Raw genomic sequence first — 22,353 nt, 5'->3', positions numbered from 1 at the left:
AAGTATTTGAAAGATGTCTGAGGAAGTGATTATGTATGTATTGGTTCAGAATGTGGTTCTATCCCAAATTTTGACCTGGATGAATTTGTCTTCTGAACCAGGTAATATCATTCCTGTATGATATTCAGGTTAGTGTTTCCCTAAAATTCATCAAAGTGAAGGCAAGATATTTAAAATAGAAATATTTGTGCTTATATTTAAAACACCAGCAATTAATCAGGAAATACTGGAGAGAAGATTGAAATAAGAATAAAACAACAAAACTAGATATATATTTTAGTATAGTGCTTGTAAATTTGTATTCTTTCTTTTCCATTCAGCATATCACATACCAAAATCCCAAGTGAAATTTCCTTTCTCCACATAGATGTATTTTCATGTTCTTTCTCACACGCACTAGTCTTCCTAACCTGCACCAGGCCCTTTACTCGCCCCTGCAGAAATTTCACTGTTGAATTCTGTTTTAATTCTGTTGAAAAACAAATCATTTGTAGTATTAATTCTGAAAATTTGTATTACTGACACAAGGCAGCTTGATTTTGCATCCCGGAAATGAATCACACAAAGCCTTTGGTTAATTCTCTAAGGACATTTTAAGACAATATAACACACCTTTGAAAAGCTTGCTTTAGTTATTTATTTGTTGATGTAAATGTTGCATTTTATAGCAGCCTTTCTTAATTTAAAATGAAGAATTATAACAGCAGAGTGAAGAATTCCCTATAAAGCGGTGGTGTACTTCATTATTTAAGCAGTCCAACTTCTGTTTGATATGGCCCCATTTATCACTGAGGATATTTTATCTTTATTGTTCCTTAAAAAGAGCAGTCACCTGTACATTAAAGCCAATTCCCACCATTCTGTTACACGAGTATGACCAAGAAAGGGAACCTAGGATGGGCTGTGCAAGTAAAGAGGCGCACTATGTAGATAGAAACAGGCTTTATTTTCAAATGTTTGGGTCTGCAACAACACAAGGCTGGTCTAATCCCACCACAGTGATGTCTGAGTGCATCCCTTTACATTTGCAACCTTAAATGAATAGATGTTATTTACTCCAAGTGGAAAAATGCTGTTTTGATAAGAATGTCCCTCCATCTCTAACACAGAGCTCAGTAGTGGAACTTGACATCTCAAATTTCAGTGGCACTTTGGTGATGCCAAAATCTGGCACACACCCCACCTCTCGCCTTCCACTATACTTCATAGCTGCAGCGCCTGGTATGGTGCCCCAGAAGCTCTGCTCCTGGGGCCACCAAACAAGTTGTGCTCCCTTAGAGCCACCTTTGCTGAGCTCTCCCTTAGGGTTTTCATAGGAAGAGCATACACTATAATTAAATGTTAGGACCATTTAATTATAGAAGTGGAAGTCTTGGGGAATAGAGTCACATACATCCATACCCAGTTCCTGGTAACTGTAGTCCTTCCCCCACATAGCTATTATTCTGAGCATCATGTCTTTTCAAGGGCACATGTGCCCTAAGTCCACACCCCCTGCTCAGTCCAGGATTTATAATTCAAAATGCAACTACAGCATTCCTGAGATCAAGCCTCTGCTTAAATACATATGGTGAAAGAGAGCACACCAAATCCCAAGGCAATTTGCACCACTGTTTAACTACTCTTGCGGGACGCAGGTGGCGCTGTGGGTTAAAGCCTCAGCGCCTAGGACTTGCCGATCGAAAGGTCGGTGGTTCGAATCCCTGCAGCAGGGTGCGCTCCCGCTGCTCGGTCCCAGCGCCTGCCAACCTAGCAGTTCGAAAGCACCCCCAGGTGCAAGTAGATAAATAGGGACCGCTTACCAGCGGGAAGGTAAACGGCGTTTCCGTGTGCGGCTCTGGCTCGCCAGAGCAGCGATGTCACGCTGGCCACGTGACCCGGAAGTGTCTCCGGACAGCGCTGGCCCCGGGCCTCTTGAGTGAGATGGGCACACAACACCAGAGTCTGGCAAGACTGGCCCGTACGGGCAGGGGTACCTTTACCTTTTTTTTAACTACTCTTACAGTTGGGAAATGTCTCCTAATATTTCGCCAGCAAATGCTTGTCTGCTATTTCCATCTACTGGCAGCAGTCATGTCTTCTGGGGCAACAGATAACAAGTCTGTTCTATCTTCTGCATGTCTTGCTTTAATATTCTGATCTCCATGATAGATATATCCAGCTCTTTCAATAATTTCTCATTGTTTCCATGCCTATTACTATCCTGTGGACATGCTCTAGTTTGTAATGTCCTTCTTAAAATGTTGCACCCAGAACTGGACACAGTAGACCAGATGTGCCCTGTGCTTCACTCTGACCATTACTGAACAGAGTGGAGCTGTTATTCCCCATGATCTGGATGCCATATTTATGTTAATGCAAACAAATAGTACATTTACTTCTTTTACAGCTATGCACTGGCTTGTTTTCAGGTTGTGGTCCACCAAGACACCTAGATCCTTTCTACAAGCAATGCTGTCAAGTTAGGCTTGCCCAATTATACTTTTGTGCCTTTAATGTTTTGGACCTAAATGCATGACATTATCTGTGTAAAATTTCATCTTGTTGGTTGCGGTCCAGTGTTACCGCTAGTCAATATCGTTTTGAATCTTGATTCTCTCTTCTATGATGCTAGACAACCTTCCCAATTTCATGCAAACTTGCACCTGCAAACTTGAGATGCACCTGTCTGCTCCCTTATCCAAGGGATATACCCTTACTCCATGTTCTGAATGTCCAAACATGTATTTACATGTTTTGATAGTTTTGATTTTTTCCAGTGAATGCTGACAGTAGTATTCATTTTTCTCAATATACCACAAAACAAAAAACTCTTAAAGGCATAATCTAAGAAGTCTTTTGGAGTATTTGTGTACTGGGTTTCTTTTGTTTTTAAAAATTGAAATAGCAGCTGCAGGGGCCTTCATGATTAGTATGGGGGCCATGACTCATGAAGAAGAGGATTCCTCCCATGTCACAGTGCTGGTGATACGCTGCTATTTCACATGGAAAGAACTCCATTTGCCTCATGGTAACTTTCTTTACCACATAAAAAAAGCAGTTTTAGGGGGAATTTGTATGGGTGATGGCAAAGGAGGAAAACATTGAAATCCTGGGGTAGTATTCAGCTAAGTTCTACTCAGAAATTGTACTTGAAAATTGATGCAGATGCCTAAGTTAGTTTACTGTACTCCATTTAAAACTTAGTTGAATACCATCTCTGTTATGTAGTTTGGTCCTGGCTGTTATTTCTGACAGTGGTTCCTTGTGCTGTATTGCTGCTTCACTGGGTCTAGTGGGCAGCTAGTGAAACAAGTTCTAGAAAGTGAGGATCAAAAATTATGGTGTGCACATTTAGCTTTCTACATAGCTTTCTGCACTGGGGTCATATGTATTTGAACTGCCTCTAGGTGGATAAACTTGGTGGCCAATCAGTATATTGGTGACTAATAATTAGCAGAGAAAAGCAAGAGAAGTTATTTAAAGAAGGTTTAAGAAACAGAGGAAGAAGTGGAACTAAGGTTTCTCTAATGATATACATCCATACTTAGTCATCTGCTACATAATCAATATTATCAATAATATCTTGAGGCTTGTCCTTCTGGTAACACTTCTAATTGCTTAAATACTCTCTACTATGCTGCTTTAATTAGTATATCCAACCATCTATTTTTAATGCCCCTAAAAGAAATATGGCAATCAGAAATGTCTTTTGAGTGTGCATTACTTTAAAGGAACCATTTTCAAATAGAATTAAATGCTCAAACCTGTTTCACCTATAAAATAAAGATTCTTAGAAAAACAATAATTCAGTCACATAAAGATTTGTTATCTAAAGAAATGGCCAACTTAGAAATAGATTAGCTATTTAAGACTAATTTGGCCATATGTCTAATGGGTATGGTTCATAAACCTACACATAAAAAGCTTTGAAATGGAGAGTGGATGGTAAAATTACCCAGGTTTTATCTTCTTTAGTTTGACTATTTAAATAGCTAACTCTTTCCTAACCTGACTGCTGTAAAAAATATTATCACATAGCCAAGAAGGGCTTGCTGCCTCGGAGACAGAACAGAAATTTTGTTGGTGTATTGTCCAACAGCATCCCTAACCTGAGCTGATGGAGGTGGTCTTAGTGGTGGGTTTTGGGTTACCTTTTCAAGTTCAGTGCTGGACTTCATGATAACTAAGGCAATCATGAGTCTTTTTCTATAAGGCGGATCCAGCACATGTGCTCGTCATACTCTTGTTTTGTTCATTTGTTTTTATTTGCCATAAAACATTTCAGGAATGATCCAATTATACATGGTTTCAAGTCACTCTATTGTCATGGACAGAACATTGATGAAGTTTGGATTGTTGTTCACAGTTTCTCTCTGCAGGGATGGAAAACTGACTAGGATGGCCCTGAAAACCTACAGAATCCCAAGGATTCCTGAATGCTTTGGGGGAATTTCTAATTGCCATGCAGGCAAACATGTTGGACGCTGATCTCATGGTGGAACAGTGAAGTGGAGTCCACTGGAGTGAATGCTTTGGTGACCTAAATATTGTTATAATGTCATCTTTGCATGAGTCAGTACCCAATCTTTCCAAGGTGCCCAGTGTGGTTGTTAGGTCAAGCTCCTTTGGCTTTGCTCTTCATGTGACTATGCAATGTGCATGGCATAAAGGCATGACAGAGGAAGCAAACTTTGGTGCACTTCAGCTATCTTTATTAACTTGCTCTAGGTGTATTCTAATGCCTGACAATGCACCTGATATATTTGTCTGTTGCCAACTTAATGTGTGTCTCTATCTGATCATCAATTTGACCTGGTAAAATAAAAGTGTATTTCTAAAGAGCACAGTGATTAGTTGCTTTTTCTTTTTCTCAAAGATAGACCTTCAACTCCAATCCTCTCCTAGTCTCAGTCTCATTCAAGATCACCTTTTTGTCACAGGCAACCCCTCCCCTCAGGGAACAAAGGCTTTTAAGTATTTTTCTCCAAGAGACCATACTCTTGGATTTCTCCTAAGACAAATTGCTCATCTATAATTAGCTCCCCTTCTGTAGCTCCCCTTCCTGTCCCCCTTGCCTCCTCCTCATTGGTAATTTTCTTGTCTAGTTAGGATCCAAAGGGATCATGAAACCACGTGTACCATTTTTTCAATTTCTCAACTTTTGTGCTATTTTGGGAGTGTTCTGAAAATGCTAGCTCTGCACCATACATGGTTCCCTGGGTGAAGGACAGCCTGCCAATAATGAGAGGCAGACTGTGGCTTATGTCCAGCAACTCATGCCGAAACACTTCAAGAATCCCAGTATAAAACCATGACTGAGATTCTCAGGTCACTATGAAACTCAAGAAATCCACTCCTGGTCCTTTAATCAGAACACGTAATTATCAGCACTTATCCCCAGGGGTGCACTCCTCCATTGTCTCCCAAGACTGATGGATGCCAATCAACCACTCTTCTGATCCTCTGTCTCCTCCATTTCCTCATTTTTCATGTCCTTTCTGCTCTCATGTGTTCTTAACTAGTGTCATTTGCATTTGATTCCCCTCCCCCATTGCATTGAGGTCTTTGTTGCAGCCTGCCAGATTCCTAGCACCCCTCCCAGATCCTTATATAGTAAACATAAATATTCCCCACCTCTATCTCTACTTCTGTCATAGCAACATGCAAAACATAAGCTGTTGGTCCAGACAGAGTGGGATGAAGGAAATATATCCTTGTGTATTGTCTCTCAGCAAATGATTTTATTCTCTCAAATCATTCTGGCGATTCAAGTCACATGGCTGAATGGTGCTGTGTAGTAATAAACAAATTTCTTTTGAATCCACATTGGGACTCAGTGGTCCTTTGCTGACCTTTGTTGTGCCACAAATCTGGGCTCAAGATCTTGAAATATCACACTTGTATGGCAACACATGTTATAGCATGCATGTTAATCTGTAACATGTGATCAGGGACATGGGTAAGCTTGCTGACACTGAACACTCCTCTCCCTGAGAAAAAAAAACTTCTGTAACATGAAAATTGTTCCAGTGATATAAATTCATATTAAATAGGCTGTGAACGAGGCAGCTAGAAATCCATGTCGGGCAGTCAATATTACACACCATTCTCTCACAAATTTGTGGAAACATGCTGCACGGTTGCATATCCTGTTCCCTGTTGTATATATCTAGGTCATAGCTACTCCCTTGATCAACACTGTATATGAATCATGTAATTAAATGGTCATGATGGTCCACAGTGTAAAAACTGGTAAAGATTTACAGTAGCTGTTAAAAGGCTCAGTCAATTACCTACCATCAAATGTTTTATTTGCCTGGGGGTTGCTGGTTTTTGTTTGTTTGTTTTTTTACACCTAACCTCAAGAATTAAGTAAGCAAAGAGAGGCTTTTTCGGTAACATATTTACACCTTCAGCCTCTGTGGTTTTTTACGCTGGGATAAGATCAGAAATAAGCCACCAATGTTTTATTTAAAAAGAAAAGCTTCTTTTTGCAGGGGAAGTTAAGGAAACATAAGAGATGTCAGGCCTTATTCCTGAGAAGGTTAGTATTTTACAGATACAAATGTAACAATGTCCTTCCCATGCAGACAGCTGAAAATGATTTAAGGGTGAAAGCCAATTGTTGCCCTTGTGCTTTGCAGCCAGTGAAGCTGTTTCTGATGATGGAAGAGGACAGGAGGGATTCCCCCCCCCCCTGATTCCCCCTACCACATACAGGGCTCCATGAAAATAAGCTCATGGGAGCTGAGGGACTGTCCAAAACAGGGGGAAAGGAGAATAAGCAAAAAAATGCTGCCCATCCTCTTCCATTTGAATCCCACCCATCTTCTTCAATTTGGTTATTATATGGAAGATTTCAGCTACATTGTAAGATGCCACACCATGCAACCAGAGCTAGAGATATTCAGTTCTGATACAGAGTCTCAATGTAATCTGACCATCTATGTGAGGTAGATTTCAAACAATACAGTTCACTATGTGGTACCACATGGAAATGTTTTCCAAAGGCCTTGATATGTTTATATGGAGATGGAGGTGGTGTGTTTCACTGCCTGAAGTGGCTCTATTTCTGATTATGTCGTATGTGAGCAATAAACAAGTATGTTTCTGTATTTATTTATGTATTCGTTAGGAATACTTATAAACCACTAAACATCACAGTAATGCTACAGTGCTGTATAACAATAAAAACTATACAAGTAAAACAGAGATTAAGAAAAGTTCTCAAATATCATTAAATACTGTCTGCAGGTAGTGTGATGCTTATGGAAACCCAGTAGAAATAAAGAAATTTTAAAGCATCTAACAAAATAATTTGACTATAAGTTTTATCTGAAGATCAGCATTCTTGATTGGTACAAACAACTCAGAATGCAGCTCCAAACAGATACTTCTCATCTGTCATGGCAGTGTCACCTTCTGTGATGGATAATGCTACCAATACAAATTTGGGTAGAAGGTGTTCTGCTGTTTGTACCACATAGATTAGCAGACTAATACATTATTTAGTGTTTCCATAGTGTTCGCTTTCTAGATATTTTAAGAATGCCCTCATGTCTGGCCAAGACTTCAGAGCCATGTTTTCTAGACATCATCAGCATACAGAGGACTTTCGGTGGCCCCTAAATGTCTGATTTGTAGTGAAATGAGGAAATTCAAGGTCTTGGGTGCATCATTGTGGATGTTGCTTGTGTTTCTGATTAAGACAATATTTTCTGCAGGGCAGCAGACATAAAGGGCAATTAAAGGTAAAGGGACCCCTGACCATTAGGTCCAGTCATGGCCGACTCTGGGATTGTGGCGCTCATCTCGCTTTATTGGCTGAGGGAGCTGGTGTACAGCTTCAGGGTCATGTGGCCAGCATGACTAAGCCGCTTCTGGCCAACCAGAGCAGCACACGGAAATGACGTTTACCTTCCCGCCGGGGCGGTACCTATTTATCTACTTGCACTTGACATGCTTTCAAACTGCTAGATTGGCAGGAGCTGGGACCGAGCAATGGGAACTCACCTGGTCGCGGGGATTCAAACCACCGACCTTCTGATTGGCAAGTCCTAGGCTCTGTGGTTTAACCCACAGTGCCATATTGACAAAACAAAGGATAGAAATATGCTTCCCAAAAATCCAGGTGTACCATGCACCTGACCTCCCAGCAGCGGAGTCGCTTCCACTTACCAGCAGGGAGAGGGGCGAGGCAGTGGAGAGGTCAGTGCTGTGCAAGCACATTGGCAGAGACAATTCAGCACTCCTGACACTGCCACCTTGTCCCAGTAAGTGGCAGAAGGATAGCATGGGAAGTTGTATTGAAAGCTTCTGGGAGGTCCAGGAGAATGGCAAAGGTCTGAACCCTGACTGAAATATATCAAGAAAATCAGTATCAGTTTGCAGGAAAGCACCTGCTTGAACATTTTATCTAGGAAGATAAATGTTAAGCACTGGCTGAAGATGTAATTCACACCGTCCAGATCCCCAGCAGGTTTCTTTATGACTTGTCATTCCATGGCCTCCTTTAAATAGTCAGGATCACCCCTTGGACCTAGCTGGGCACTCTTGTCATATGTTTTAACCTAAACTAATGATTCATGCAGTAAGTCTCAAACCATTACATTATTTAGATTTGACAATGACTAAGCCCTGACCCTGGCACTCCTTGTGGCCTTATGACAAGCTCTGTAAAATGCTTCTGAATAGGAGAGTGTTTGTCAGACTATGTCCAAAGGATCGCTCAGTTCCTACATGAGAAGTAACAGCAGACAGTCATGGCTGACACAGTTTCCCAGGACAATTTGCCTGCTTCGACCAATCTTCACTTGTAACGTCAGCTGCCATGGAAAGTTAGGCATATGCAATGACTTTAAGTTCTTCTGGAATGAGAGTAGGGATCATGACCAGTACTCCATGTGAATTGAACTTCCAGCCTCCACAATTTCCCTGTCTCCAGAGCCCCCTGCAATCCACATATATTCCATGGTACATGTTTAGGGGTTGGAAAGCAGAAAAGTTGACTCAGAAATGGTTCCTTTGGAATATGTTTACAAACCATGGACTAGTGAATGCTAGTCAGTGTGGTTGGTTGTACAACACGTTTGCAACAAAGAAAGGAATTCATATTGATTTTCTGGAAACAATTGGCACAGTATTCGGCTTTGTATAACAATGAATATGTGCAAATGTCCCCATGTATGAATACATATTTAAAAAAATTCTGCCATTGCCTTCTTATAACTGAAATACTCTGTTTTTTAAAAACCAAGCCATCCTGTTCTTCACTGCTCCTGGGGTGAAAAGTATAATTTGTTGGAGGCCATTAGACTTAGACACCATTCACACAATAATGATTTTTATAATTACGTATAGAAAAGATTGTGAATCCTTTTTAAGTACAATGAGCTGCTAATTATTCTGAGCCTGCGGAAAGAACAATAGATTAAACAATTTGTCTTTTAAAGCTTACAGTGCTGTATTTGGTGGATATAGTGGTTGATAAGGAAAATACTTTTAAAACACAAATCATGCAGTATTTAATGCTTCTTTGAAAACTGCTGTCTTCATGTTAATTATAATGTATCTTAAAAATGTAGATTGTATTTGAAAATATCATTTAAGATTTTACTGACAGCATACTTTTAAAGTGTATTTTCTACTGTTGCCTGAGAAGGCCAGCGACAGAAAGATTTAAGCAACATTATTTACATACATTTTTTGCAATTGCTTTTTAACAGTTAAATAATAGGAACAATTTTATATAATAAACAGCTGGTAAACCTGCACTTCAGGGCACTGAATTCATCTAAACTTAACATCCCTGCAAAAAATCCCTGCATGAAAGCTCATACCAAGAACTGACTTAGTTGGTCTTTAAGGTGCTACTGGAAGGAATTTTTTTTGTTTTGACTATGGCAGACCAACACGGCTACCTATCTGTAACATCCCTGCAAAGTGATTTATACATTTATTTTCTTTTATAATAACACTGAATGGTCTTTGCTACTTCAAACTGATTGCCAAAGGACAGTTAGTTCTCATCCCAAACTGTGGCAAAAAATAGCAAGGGTGCTGAAATTTGAGCTTTTCAGAAGGATATAGAAACATGCAATTTACACTTGTCCCTTTTAACACTGTGCTTACTGTATCTACTCTGGCCAAATTGCCTTTTACAAGGAGAGCTATTTTTGTTCTTACATCATAGGCTGTATTGTAGCTCTACATGAATTACAAAACCCATAATCTTTATTTTCAAAATGATGGCACCACTTTTCTTCAGTTACTGTATTTACTGAATTTTAAGTTATAGCTGAGATTGCAGAGCATATTACAGTTCTCCAAATGGAAGAATTTCATTTGCAATTAAACTTTTTGAAGTCTTTAATGCATCTGTCAGAATGAATGACAGACTCATTCAAGGTTTCTCTTCAATATAGGTGAAATAAAAGTTGTCACAGCAGGGTTCTTTTGGGGTGGGTGGGTGGAAATTAAGGTTATCTGCAAACTTGGCCAGGGAATTTTAAACTTTTGAAATTAAGTGCTTGCCGTTGCCCTATACAAATGTGATATCAGTTTGGAAGTATTTATTATGTATCATTTATTTCATAATTAATGCCAGGTATAGGTTCATCATTAGTACCATATTGGTTGGCCAACTCCAGAATTCTTTTGATATATTTGTTCAGGTGAAAATTTAATTATTTCCTTTTATCACATAAATTTTGTTTGTTGTTTTTAATGTTATAGGATAATAAACATCATAGTACTTGGGTTTCCTATGAAAACATTTGGCTTGGGGGTCACTGAGGAAACTGAGATCCATGGAGAAGGGAGTGAAAGTATACAATGACTGGTATACCTAATGTCTTCAAATCCCTAATGTCTTCAAATCTGGAAATGTACAGTTTGGTACAGGTTGCACATATTAAATCCCTTCTTGTACCAGGGTATCATTGACTATGATGGATATAGAGTGCTGGCATCTTTATGCAATTAATGTTCACACAAAACCATGGTAGGAAAGAAAGGATTAAGCTTCCCTTCCCTATGTGATATGGCTTTTACCTGCTCATGCCTGCTAAGATATTCTTTTTAACCTGATGTATTTGCAAGTAATGCATTTAATGTCACATCTAGTTTGTGGCATAGATTTTCAAGAAAAAGAACCCACTTCAGTATATAAATCTGAGATGTGGGCTCTGGATCATGAAAGCATAGATTCTAAGGGGCTGTACGGCTATTGCTTTTTGTAGGTAACCTTTCTGGAATTTAAGAATTAAATTGTGTTTCTATCCTAGTGGTGCAGCAATAAAGCTGTTGGCATATTTGCAAAGCTGGATGGGGGACCGCGTGTTGAGACTCCTGTATTGCAACAGGTTGGACTAGATGACCCTCAAGAACTCTTCCAATTCTACAATTCTATTATATTTTTTAGTATTATTATTGAGAAGCTTTTCTTTTTTCAGAAACTTAGCATGGTCCAATGCCACTATTCCTTCCAGAATATTTGTGGCTCACACGTATTTATGAGATGTTAGTGTTGCAGCACATTTAATGTGATAGTATTAAATGTTCATATTTAAAACAAAACCAAAATCAAAAGTACTTCTGAGACTGTGGGCTGAACACTCATAGACAGGGCATGCTTGTAATGTGATGGAAGTAACATTGGTTAAGTTATAAGTGGTATTTTCCAGTTTCCAAAGAATGAAAAACTACCTTTCATGTCAGATTTGTCTATGACCAAAAAGGTACTGATGTTTCCATAGTGAAAATAGCAAGTGGTTTATTCATAGACTCCTTTTGTACCTTTGCTCAGTTGAATTCCAGATGCACCAAAGCCAACCATTTCTTCTCTCCTTTTGTTTGCCCCTTGGACTGTTAATCTGATTTGTTGATATTGTTGACAGGTTGCAATATGAGAGAGGGAAATAAAAATGAAATCATTTTCAGTGCTTGATAGAATAATACAACGAGGCATAGTATTAGTCACAATGAACATTTATTTCAGCACCAAGAAAATATTTTTTTGTAGAAGATGTGGCTTGTGCAAGTATTTTGTCCTCTTTTTGTTAATATTCAGGTCACAATCAGAGACGGGAGGGAGGGATTGAGCCTAAGCACAATGCTGCTTTTGATTTTTCTGTCACTTAGATATTCATTAATAAACTGTATCTCTACCATTGCTCACTTCTCAAAACTCACATAACATTTAGATGAGCCACAGCGGAGTCAGAAATGTAGACAGCTCTGTGCTGTATTTATAGTGGAAGAAGTAACAGGAGAAAAGAGGTAGAATAATATTATAAACTCTGAAGAGAAACTATTTTATATTTCCCTGCATCATTTTCACTTTTTACCATTTGTTTAATTCAGAATTATTTAAATTAACTATAAAACAATTAACCTTTTTTCCAAATTAGCCCAAACAATATTGCTGTATATTTATTACTGTGTTGTATACTTATTTCATTTTAAAAAGTAGTGTCTGATAAAATTATTTCAATCCATCCCTCTGCCTCCTTCCTGTTCCCCTTACTGCGAGCCCTATAATTCCCCCTTCAAAGTACAAAGAACTAGATCATATCAATCTTCTTATTGTCTTTGGAAAATCTAATCTGTGGGTCAATGTTGGCCAGCTTTATCTTAAAAATTATCCAGCTGCAATTTGCCTGACAATTCAGCTTCCTTAAACTAACCCCCTTTCCCTCCTCCCTACTTCATTTGATCAGGGAAGTCTAATTTGCAGCTGTCAGGAACTTGGATTGATATGCTACTTTAAAAAATGATTTAGTCATGATTTACTCCAGTTTGGAACAGAAAGCAACAATATATTACTATCCAAGGAGCCAGTAATCGAGTTGTAAACCTATGTATTTTTGCCCATAGATGAACTAGAGCAGTTTGTTATCCAAGACTGCACATGGCAGTTTCTCCGTAGGCCACAAAAGCCACAACCAAACAATCTGAGTTGAATATTTTCTGCATTGAAGGCATGGAAGACTATAAATTTGAAGTCAAGGAATGAAAAAGAGAGAGAAGTAACAGTCTCTGAAGACAAAACGCAAGCTCTGAAACGATTTTTTTCTTTTTTAAAAAAATGGCCTGGAAAGCTCAGTGTTTCAGTGCATAATATACCGTATTTGCAAACTATTCAGGAACCACTTAATATAAACAAACAAGAAAGCTAAGCACTGTTGCCAACAATGGAAATGTGGGACTGTTTTTCTATATAATGCAAGTAGTATATAATATCCTTCAGGTGAGCAACAGAGCTGCAGAAACCTTGATTACAAAGCTTGAAATGCTTTGTAATCATATTGTCAGATTTTCCTTGGCCGGGATCCAAACCTGTTGAAAAAGCTGTTCCACTCACACAGAGGAGCTTTTAAGCACTTCCCTTCAAGCCCAGCCCCAAAGCCCAATCCCAAGTGTGAGAAGGCTTCCAAACCACTACTTTATGTGTGGCTGCAATTGGATTTTCTCTCCCTGCACATTCTGAAGCACTTTCACTACTCATGCACAGGGGGTGGGAAGTATGGTGGTGGATCTGAATTGTGAATATTTTTAAAATGTCCACCTTTTCCCAGTGAACATGAAATTATCACCATCAGTTTATTACAGTCAACAGACCAGAAACAAGACCAAAAATTAACCATAGAATACACCAAAATTTGATACACAGAATATGCACCAAAAAGTGCAAAAAGGAAGAAAAGCTCAGTAGTATACAAAATAAGTAACCTCAGTTAAGTCCCTGGGAATAATTGCTCCAGTTTTGGTGGTTATTTCCTCCTTAATTCTCACTGTCACAGATAAAAAAATATTAGCCTCTATCAATGTCACCAATGGGATTTTTGCTCCCAGCAAATATTTAACATGGAATTGAGCTAACCTTCCTGGTAATTTGGCCAATAAAAGACCAATCATTTGCTGAAAAGCTCCAGTGTAGAAATTGCAAAACAGAAGGAAGGACATGTTCCACACATTCCACCTCCTGGTTGTTTCTAGGGCATACCTCTAAGGAGAGAGGAAAATCAGCATAGCTACCCCAGAGCATTTGAAATGATGAAACATTCAATCTGGCCAGAGTAAAAGCTCTGCAGTATTTAACTACACATGAATTCCTAAAATAAGCAACTAACTGAAAAAGAACATTATAGGAAATGCTCAAGGAGCAATGTGAGCAGGTTATACATGTGAGCCAAAGGGTCCTGAAAGGAAATATCCTAGAATCTTTGTTTTACCAGAGCTAGTGCAGAATTAAGTATCATTTGAAGAAGGAAAGAAGGATGCAACAAGATTTTTGGGCAATAGACTTAGTGTATACACTATCATATCTATCCTTGGGTAAATATGGTAGCCACCAAGTTGGTATTTTAAAGACAAAGATGTTAAACCAAAGTTTTAAGGCTGCCAATCAAGCTCTTATCTCAAAAGGACATCATCCTGTTTCCAGAGATATAGCTGCATTAGGAACACATCTTGGAATATGTAAAAGGACTTGTAAGAATTTAGCTCGAGCATCATTTAATTCCAACCACACTCCATTAGTTCAAATAGGAGCGTCACAAAGCACTGAAATAACCACAGGAATATATTGACACTCTTTAGGGTAAAAAAAGCACACTAGCAGACTGATTCATTGAAGTTTTCTGAGAAGCAAAGGATCTATGTGTAGCCCAAGAGATAAAATGATGGAATACCGCCCCCAAAGTGAGCACGAAGTGGATTGGATACATGTGAACCACCAAAATCTACATCTTTTCAATTATCCAATTATATACCCAAATTGTCATGTGGTCATTGTTTCTACTATCAGAGCTCACACTCAGCGGCAGCCCATCCTATTTCCCCAGGGTCATCTTTAGTATATGCACTGCCGAGGTGCAAAGATCCGCCCAGCGCCCTCAAATTTAGTTTAGCCGCCCCCCAAATTAACTTTTATTGAGCTTTTTTGGGAGGAGGGAAGCCAAAGTTGTTGACTTTCTTTAAGAGGGGGCGAACCTCAAAATTGTTGAGCTTTTTGGGGTGAGGAAAATCGCTCAGCTGTAACAACGACGCAGCAGAAATGTCTGCTTTTGCTTCCTGACTTGTCAGGAATATTTGACCACTACAGAGTAACACAGCGATGGAGGGGGGCGGGGACTTTGGCTCCATTGCTTTTCACTGTTGCCAATCAAGAGGGAACGGTATACAGTAGGTATACATTTGCCGCCCCCCAGAAATTGGCGCCTAGGTGCCCCACACCCCTTGCACCCCAGGGTAACGACCGCCCTGTATGTCACTATTTGAGTTGAAATGGGAATGTGCTGCCCCCTGCCGCCCCTGTGTCCCGCCCCCTCCAGTTCTGCCATGTGCTAGAACTCTGGGAGCATTCCGTGAGGCATTCCCGTTCATTGGGGAAGAGGTGGAAGTGTTCCATTGTGCAGTGGAAGTGGTGGAGCAGAGAGCAACACGTTCCCATTTTGCTTCAGGGAGTGTTTTGGAAGGCAGTGTTAGTGATAGGGTGGCCTGAGATGGGTGCTTCACCCTGCCTCACTAGTTAGCCAGCTCTGCTCACAGTTCTATCTTCTGCTGGCTTTTCTCTGTTATATTTCCTGAGTGTACAGTAACAAACAGTACCTATTACTAGAGAAGAAATTATAAAATAACAGTTTTCATCCCTCTCTGGGAATAATTGGGACCATCTCCAATAGCCTATAGAATGCTGATCTTACCACCTTAGATTTTTGTCCACCTTGTACAGTTTTGCCTGGTTTGACTGTAAATGGCATTTTAGAGTCTTAGGCAGAGTTCTTACCCATCACCTGGTCCTTTGGTTTGTTTGTTTTATTGGAGATACCAAAGATTGAACCTGCAATCTTGGACATGCAACACATGTTATAGCACTTAACCAGATGCCTCAAGAATTTGGGTTTGACTGTTTCTTTATGGTGAGTTCATTGCACATGGTACAATTTGTCCTTTTCATTTTCCTATTGAGAGCCATCCATTATTTTTTTCAGTGCACACTCTAAAATTAACCTTTTTATTATTGGAAGGCTGGTGTTAATACCTTAAACTTCCTAGAAATTTTGATTCAGCATACAGTCTGCCTGACATTTTCCACTTCAGAAGACCTCAGGTCAATGTGTTGTGGCAAAGCATATAGCTCTAGTGGCACTTCATGGCCTTCAAATAGTTCATGTCATTTAAACATTTCATGACATAAATGTTAATTTTTCAGTGTGATCATTTCTGAGGCATGTCATATAATTGAGATGCTGTTTTGGCATAGCATAGTTTATTAATACTTAATCAGAAGATAGAAGTATTCTGGTGCAGAAATTTGAAACAGGTTCTGTATTTTACAGCCTAACACAGGTTGATAATGGCTCAAAAGTATTTTCACTTGGGATTTTTATTGTTCTTCCAACAGGAATAAATCTAGCTCTTCCCTCCAGCTAGCAGTACATTTCTCATAGTTTGATAATCCAGTCTTACTGAGCTCTGTATCCCTTTCATCCCATGTGAATGGCACACAAATTTGTGACTCAAGTCGGCCCATCAAAGCACAGAGCTGTGGATTGCATTGTATTTTTGCATCTAGGTTCTTTGCCAGAAGGCTGACAAAAATTAGAAACCTTTCATACATTACTTCAGGCAAGCCTAGATTTGCCAGGAGGACTTTGCACTACAACAATCTTCATCCAATCACAGTTTTCTAACAAGGGTACTTGTATGATAAACACAATTGCTGCAATTCACCTGTTATAATCTTAGGTGTGCATTTCAAGCATTGTATGGATACATTTAAACTTGTAAATATGTGAAGTGGTCCTTATTGTCTAGCATGCCATTCACATGAGTGGTGATCTCTGCTGCATTTTCCTATATTTTCTCCATGAGCGTTTGTTTTCTGCATCCTTTTTTCATATAGGCATGAATATTACTGCGCATTATAACATGTTCAGTGTATCTTAACAACTGGCCATTTAGCTATATAGTGACTGAATACCTGATAGGAAGGCTGAGTTTTGAAAGCACAAGGAGGCACTTGCACTCCAATCATAACATTGGTTAAGCTTGTTTTCATTGCAGTAGATGCCAATTAAATTACTGATTTTCATAATTATAATTCAGCATGGTAAGTGTCGATAATGAATGTTGTCACACTCAAGCTAAGTTATTACTGTATAGGAGCTCAGGTCTTCCTTCTGTTGATGTACTAATCCAAGAGTTTGCAAACAACACATTATTCATTTTTTAAAATGTGGATTCCAGCAGCTTACAATGATATCCATTCTACCACATGTTGAATTGTTTATAGATTGAATAAGCTAAGCAATGCTGAAATGTGTCAGTATTTTGGTAAAATCACACATTATCTCTAGTAAAATCTCTTTCATTTGAGGAATCTATATTACTGCCCCGAAGAGACTGGAGGCACAGCAGTGTTTTAGGCTGCTCAGCCTCCTTGCCTTACAGCTGATGCATGGGGTAGTACAACAGCTACTTTCTTGCATAGCCTCCAGCTGGCTCCAAAGCTTCAATTCAAGATATTTTGGTCTGGATTGGAGAGTGTGGGAGAGAGTGCTGGAAAACAGGGGGGGGTGCTCCCCACTTATGTGATTTTCGCTTATGTGTGCAGGGCTCCGGAACGTTATCCCAGCATAAGTAGGGGGGCACCTGTAGGTTCTCCATAGGAAATGGCAATTTTGTAGAGCACTTTTGGACTTTGATTGTGCCACATGGCCTGCAAGCACTTCCCATAGCCTGCTACTAAAAGCATATTTTAACCTTTGCTGACTAAATTGACACTGCTGTTCAGGTCCTGAAAATAGTTTGTTTGTTTGTTTGTTTGTTTGTTTGTTTGTTTGTTTCTATTTCTAAAAGTATGTACTGTATTTTTCACTCTGTAAGACACACTGTTCCCCTCCTAAAAAGTAAGGGGAAATGTGTGTGTGTCTTATGGAGCGAATGCAGGCTCCATGGCTTCAGCGAAAGAAACGCAAAGCCTCCGGTGCGCACCGACCCCTCTCATTCTCCTGGCTTCAGGGATAGCCACCAGAAGCATCCGGAGTGCAGCGGGAGCTCCTGCTGCACTCCGGAGGCTTCGCGTTGCTTTCTTACATGTCCTCCAGCCTCCAGCTGGCCCCAGAGCTTCAACTCAAGATATTTTGGTCTGGATTGGAGAGATCGTGGGAGAGAGTGCTGGAAAACAGGGGGGAAATAGCATAGAAAGAAAATAGAAAGAAGCCCCTCTCGCTTTCCTGGCTTCAGGGATAGCCGCCGGAAGCCTCCGGAGTGCAGCGGGACATCCCGCTGCACTCCTCCCACTTTGCGTTGCTTTGACTGAAGCGTGGAGAGCGAGAGGGGTCGGTGCGGGCTGACCCCTCTTGTTCTCCTGGCTTCAGAGAAAGCCGCCTGAAGCCAGGAGAGCAAGAAGGATCGGTCCACACCGATCCCTCTCACTCTCCTGTTTTCGCTTCGCTGGAGAGGTGCCGCGCAGCTTTCTCTCTCTGCGCAGCGCCCCTTCAGCGAAGCGGGAGGAGAAATGGAAGGGGCTCTGTTTCTCCTGCCGCTTCGCTGAAGGGGCGCTGCGCAGAGAGAATATTTTTGTTCTTGTTCTCCTCCTCTAAAACTAGATGCGTCTTATGGTCGGGTGCGTCTTATAGAGCGAAAAATACTGCCCACTCATATATCAACATATAATATTGTAAAGCAATACAAAATAATTGCAAGAATGACTGCCTCATCTAAAAAAAGTGTGGGGGGGGGATTAAACAACTGAATAATAGACTTGTTGGCATGTTGTTATATTCCTCCAATCTGAGCTAGATATTCTGGCTGGACGAGAACTTAATTGAATGTTTCCCAATTCCCTTGTCCTTGGAGGTTCGTGTGCCTCTAAAAATAAGTTTCTGATGGTTGGGGAACCCTCTGGAGCTGGAAGAGGAAATCAGCAGGGGGCTTGCACAAGCTGAGGTGTGTTTCTGCTCATACAAGAGCACCTTGGAATCCAAGCCATCAATTTTAAAAGTCATTTGCTTTATTTTTATTTGTGCCTGAAGAAAAGCTTTGTAAATCTAAATCCCCTAAGCATTTTATTTAGGAACAAAGATCATACACAACAATGATTTTGTCTTTTCCATTCTGAAAGTATGACAGTTAAATATTCTTGTCAGTTGCTTGAAGGATTAAAAATCTTATTAAAGCATCTGAAAGGGTGTTTTTTCTTCCTTTTTTGCTGGTTTCCATCTCTGCCATTCTCTCATTATTGGTTCTTTCTTTATAAATATTCATACTTTATCTAGAACTAATCGGTACTATGTTCTCAAATTAGCTGAGATGTTTGCCTTGGTGTACAGCCAATTAGCAGGAATCCAGGGATGTTATCCATTGACAGCTGGAAAGAGATCTCTAACAGCAGCATAAGGGGCTCCAGTATTACATAGTATTGGTGCATTAAGATTACATATTAGGATTTTAAACAGCATTCTGTCTACTGTTTCTAATTAGCAGTGTTTACTAGGAGAACATTGCAAAAAATGTATTCTTAAAACAACTGATAAAGGCAGATGTAACAGCTGTGATAGACTTTTGCTCTCCGGGACTACAGTCTGAAAATAGTGGCTTTGCACATTTGCAGCAGAAGCAAACTGTAAATGCCACAAAAGGCCACTTTACAGCTCCCCAGAAGTTGTTTTACTCCTCTGTGGAGAATGTCAGAGAATCAACCATCTGGTCTGAAGACAGGCACTCCTCCTCCACTCCGTAGTCTCACTCCTAGTATACTCCCTGTGCCACTGTATCTGTGAACAGCTGTGGATGGTGGCATCTGGTTCTTTAGGTTCACAGGTAGTTGCTTGTGGGCCAAGACCGTCTTTACTGAGGGTGCAAGGGGTGCAGGACACCCCGGCGCCGAATTCTGGGGGGCGCCAGGCATCCGCCGCTGAAGCCGCCTATGCTCTTAACCATCTATCCGTTATGAAATAATAAATAATTTTCATCAAGCTAGAAAAACAAAATACATATATACCTAGTTATTACCAATATATATACCTACTGTTTCACTAAATGACTTTCAACTTTGTGTGCTTATTTACCAAAGACACAATGCGCCAGCAGCGGCGCTTGTCATTCACAATGGCATATTTTAATTTCATCACTTACAGTTCAAATTCGTTTAGAGAAATCATTAAAAAATAGTGTTTATTTTCACTAATTGTTGGCATTTTCTTTGACTAACTACTTAGTACTTAGGGCTCTACTACACATGCATTTCAGCATGCGATTTTAGTTTTCCATTTCTGCAAAAATGCACCTAGAGCACACACTATGAATTCCGTGAGCTGCATTTTTTCTTCATTTTACAATGAATGCTAAGCGAGAAACACATTTCTTTTTCCTCCCTTCTTTTGTAAACAAGAGATAAGGCATAAGCGTAGTGCCTGACATAAGCATAATAAAAGTTAATTTGGGGGCGCTGGGTGGATCTTTGCACCCCAGCGGCGCATATGCTAAAGATGGCCCTGGTCCTGGCAGTGACCATACAGGACCTGCTGGTCTAGGAGGAACTTCTGAGGAATCCTGTCTGACAGCCTAAGGCAGAGAGGTTCACTGATCACCAGCAGCTGGCCTAGAGAGCCTTGAACATGACCTGACTCCTTAGCTGGTGCCTCTGCAGCCTCCATGCTTGCTCTGTTAGCACATGCTCTGCTATCACGAGTGTTCCATGGGCATTGCTCTCCAAGTTACATTGTGCTTTTCTGTAGGACTGCTATGATGGATTTCCAGATCATAGCATTTCCTGATAATAGGCCCATATTCTTCATGATGATAGGAACTAAGCAAAATGGCATTCATTTCTTTGGTACTTATCTGCTTTCAGAAAATATGAATGCTTCTGCAAAGAATGAATAATCAGAGTAGATAAAGTTGTAAATATTTATGTTTCTGGAAACATCATGAGAAGAAGAGGGGAGTGCTTATCTCATGACTCGATAGATTGCAATAATCTTTTCAGAAAACTTTGTGGTTGCCTCAGTTCCAAAAAAAATTCATTAAATCCCATAATAAAATCCTAAAATGAACAAATCCCAAACCATTATTCCATTGAGATTGTAGATAAAAAAGAATGTGAAGATACAATGTTTGCTGTGTTGTGTAATAGAATAAAGGTGTGCAGAACATATTTCTGAAAGTTGCATTAATATGACCTCAAAACGCCCTTTGAGAAACGCTACTTTGAGCAAAAACACCTTGGTTAGAGTATTAAAGCCCTTCAATAACATTTATCATTTGTTATTTGTACAAGTCATACAACTTTGCTTCATTGCTGTTACAGATCCCACTTGAAAAATGTCTGTACTTTATAGCTTTATACATTACAGGATTACTTTTTTGCTGTGAATTTTTTGTTGAAAAAAATATTTAATATTTACAGTCTTGATAATAATTTCAAAACAATTGTACATGCTAGTTTGGTTACTAAGAGACCATGCAGACCAGCCTTTCTCCGCCTGGATGGCAACTTCCATCAGCCCCAGCCAGCATAGTCAGTGGTTAGAGCAGACCTTTCCAAACTTTCCATGTTGGTGACGCACTTTTTAGACATGCATCATTTCATGACACAGTAGTTCAGTTTTATTAGCAAACTGGAAGTTAAACTAGGCCCTTTCCAGCCCTGGGAGGAGTGTGGGGAGCGTTCATGCAAGACACCTACACACTGCAACCAACACACTAATGTGTCATGACACACAGTTTGGAAAGCTCTGGGATAGAGGATGGTGGGTACTGTAGTCCAACAATGGTTGCAGCAGCCACCATTGTTTAGAGAGATTCCCTTGAGTATGTTCACTGGGAGACTAGCCAATGCTATATCCTCAAATGCTGGAACATTGCATGAGAGGGTTCAAGTAGATGGTCTTCTTGTATAAAGAGGTAGAACCCTTGCTCTCATTGGCTCCCACTAGTGGCAGTAGAAGCATGGTAGATAATGGATTCGATCTTAAGGTAAGTTAATTTAAGGAAGTTTAAGAAAATAGAGTTTCCTGATCCCTCCTCCCCTGCAGCCACTTGCGTTCCCCTAAAAGTCTCTCTAGAGAGATGGGAAACACTCATTAACATTGTGGGATGGGGCACGGAGGGCTGCTGAGCAGTAAAATTAAATCAGTGTGTATCCAAGGCAGGAAAGTTCAGCTGAAATCAAGTCTGGTTTCATTTCTTTCTTTATTTATTTTTAACTGTGTTTGTTCTGTTGAGAACAAATGTATGCCTGGAACACAGACTTTGCTATCATGCTTTAACTACTTCATACACATTCCAAGTCAGTAAATAGTAGTGAACATATAGATGTTTTCCTAATGCTACTGATGTTCATTCCTTTCTTCTGCTTAG

The 22,353-nt window shown here is 39.9% G+C and overlaps 2 protein-coding genes across 6 annotated transcripts in view; one reads left to right on the top strand and one right to left on the bottom strand.

Moving 5' to 3' along the window:
* The window catches only part of HS3ST5 (heparan sulfate-glucosamine 3-sulfotransferase 5), a 145,954-nt gene that overhangs the window by 26,810 nt on the left and 96,791 nt on the right, over positions 1–22,353 (top strand). The window contains exon 1 of one of the 5 annotated variants that reach the window (XM_083731443.1): positions 15,455–15,905. The exons of the other annotated variants lie outside the window; for them this stretch is intronic. The gene's annotated coding sequence lies outside the window, so the exon portion shown is untranslated. Of the gene's footprint in view, positions 1–15,454; positions 15,906–22,353 lie in introns of those variants that run through there. 5 annotated transcript variants of the gene reach the window in all.
* LOC310841178 (uncharacterized protein) overlaps positions 264–22,353 on the bottom strand; it is a gene marked incomplete at its 3' end in the record, with an annotated part of 142,666 nt that continues 120,576 nt past the window's right edge. The window contains exons 9-10 of the mRNA XM_083731764.1: positions 11,779–11,855; positions 264–469 (exon numbers count right to left, since the gene is read on the bottom strand). Coding sequence (XP_083587890.1) covers positions 264–469; positions 11,779–11,855 — 283 coding nt within the window. The remainder of the gene's footprint in view (positions 470–11,778; positions 11,856–22,353) is intronic.

The sequence above is a fragment of the Podarcis gaigeae genome (genome assembly GCF_964106915.1).
Source record: "Podarcis gaigeae genome assembly, chromosome: 3".
NCBI lineage: Eukaryota > Metazoa > Chordata > Lepidosauria > Squamata > Lacertidae > Podarcis > Podarcis gaigeae.
The sequence above is the reverse complement of the archived record's forward strand: the minus strand, read 5'-3'. Positions and strand labels throughout refer to the sequence as shown.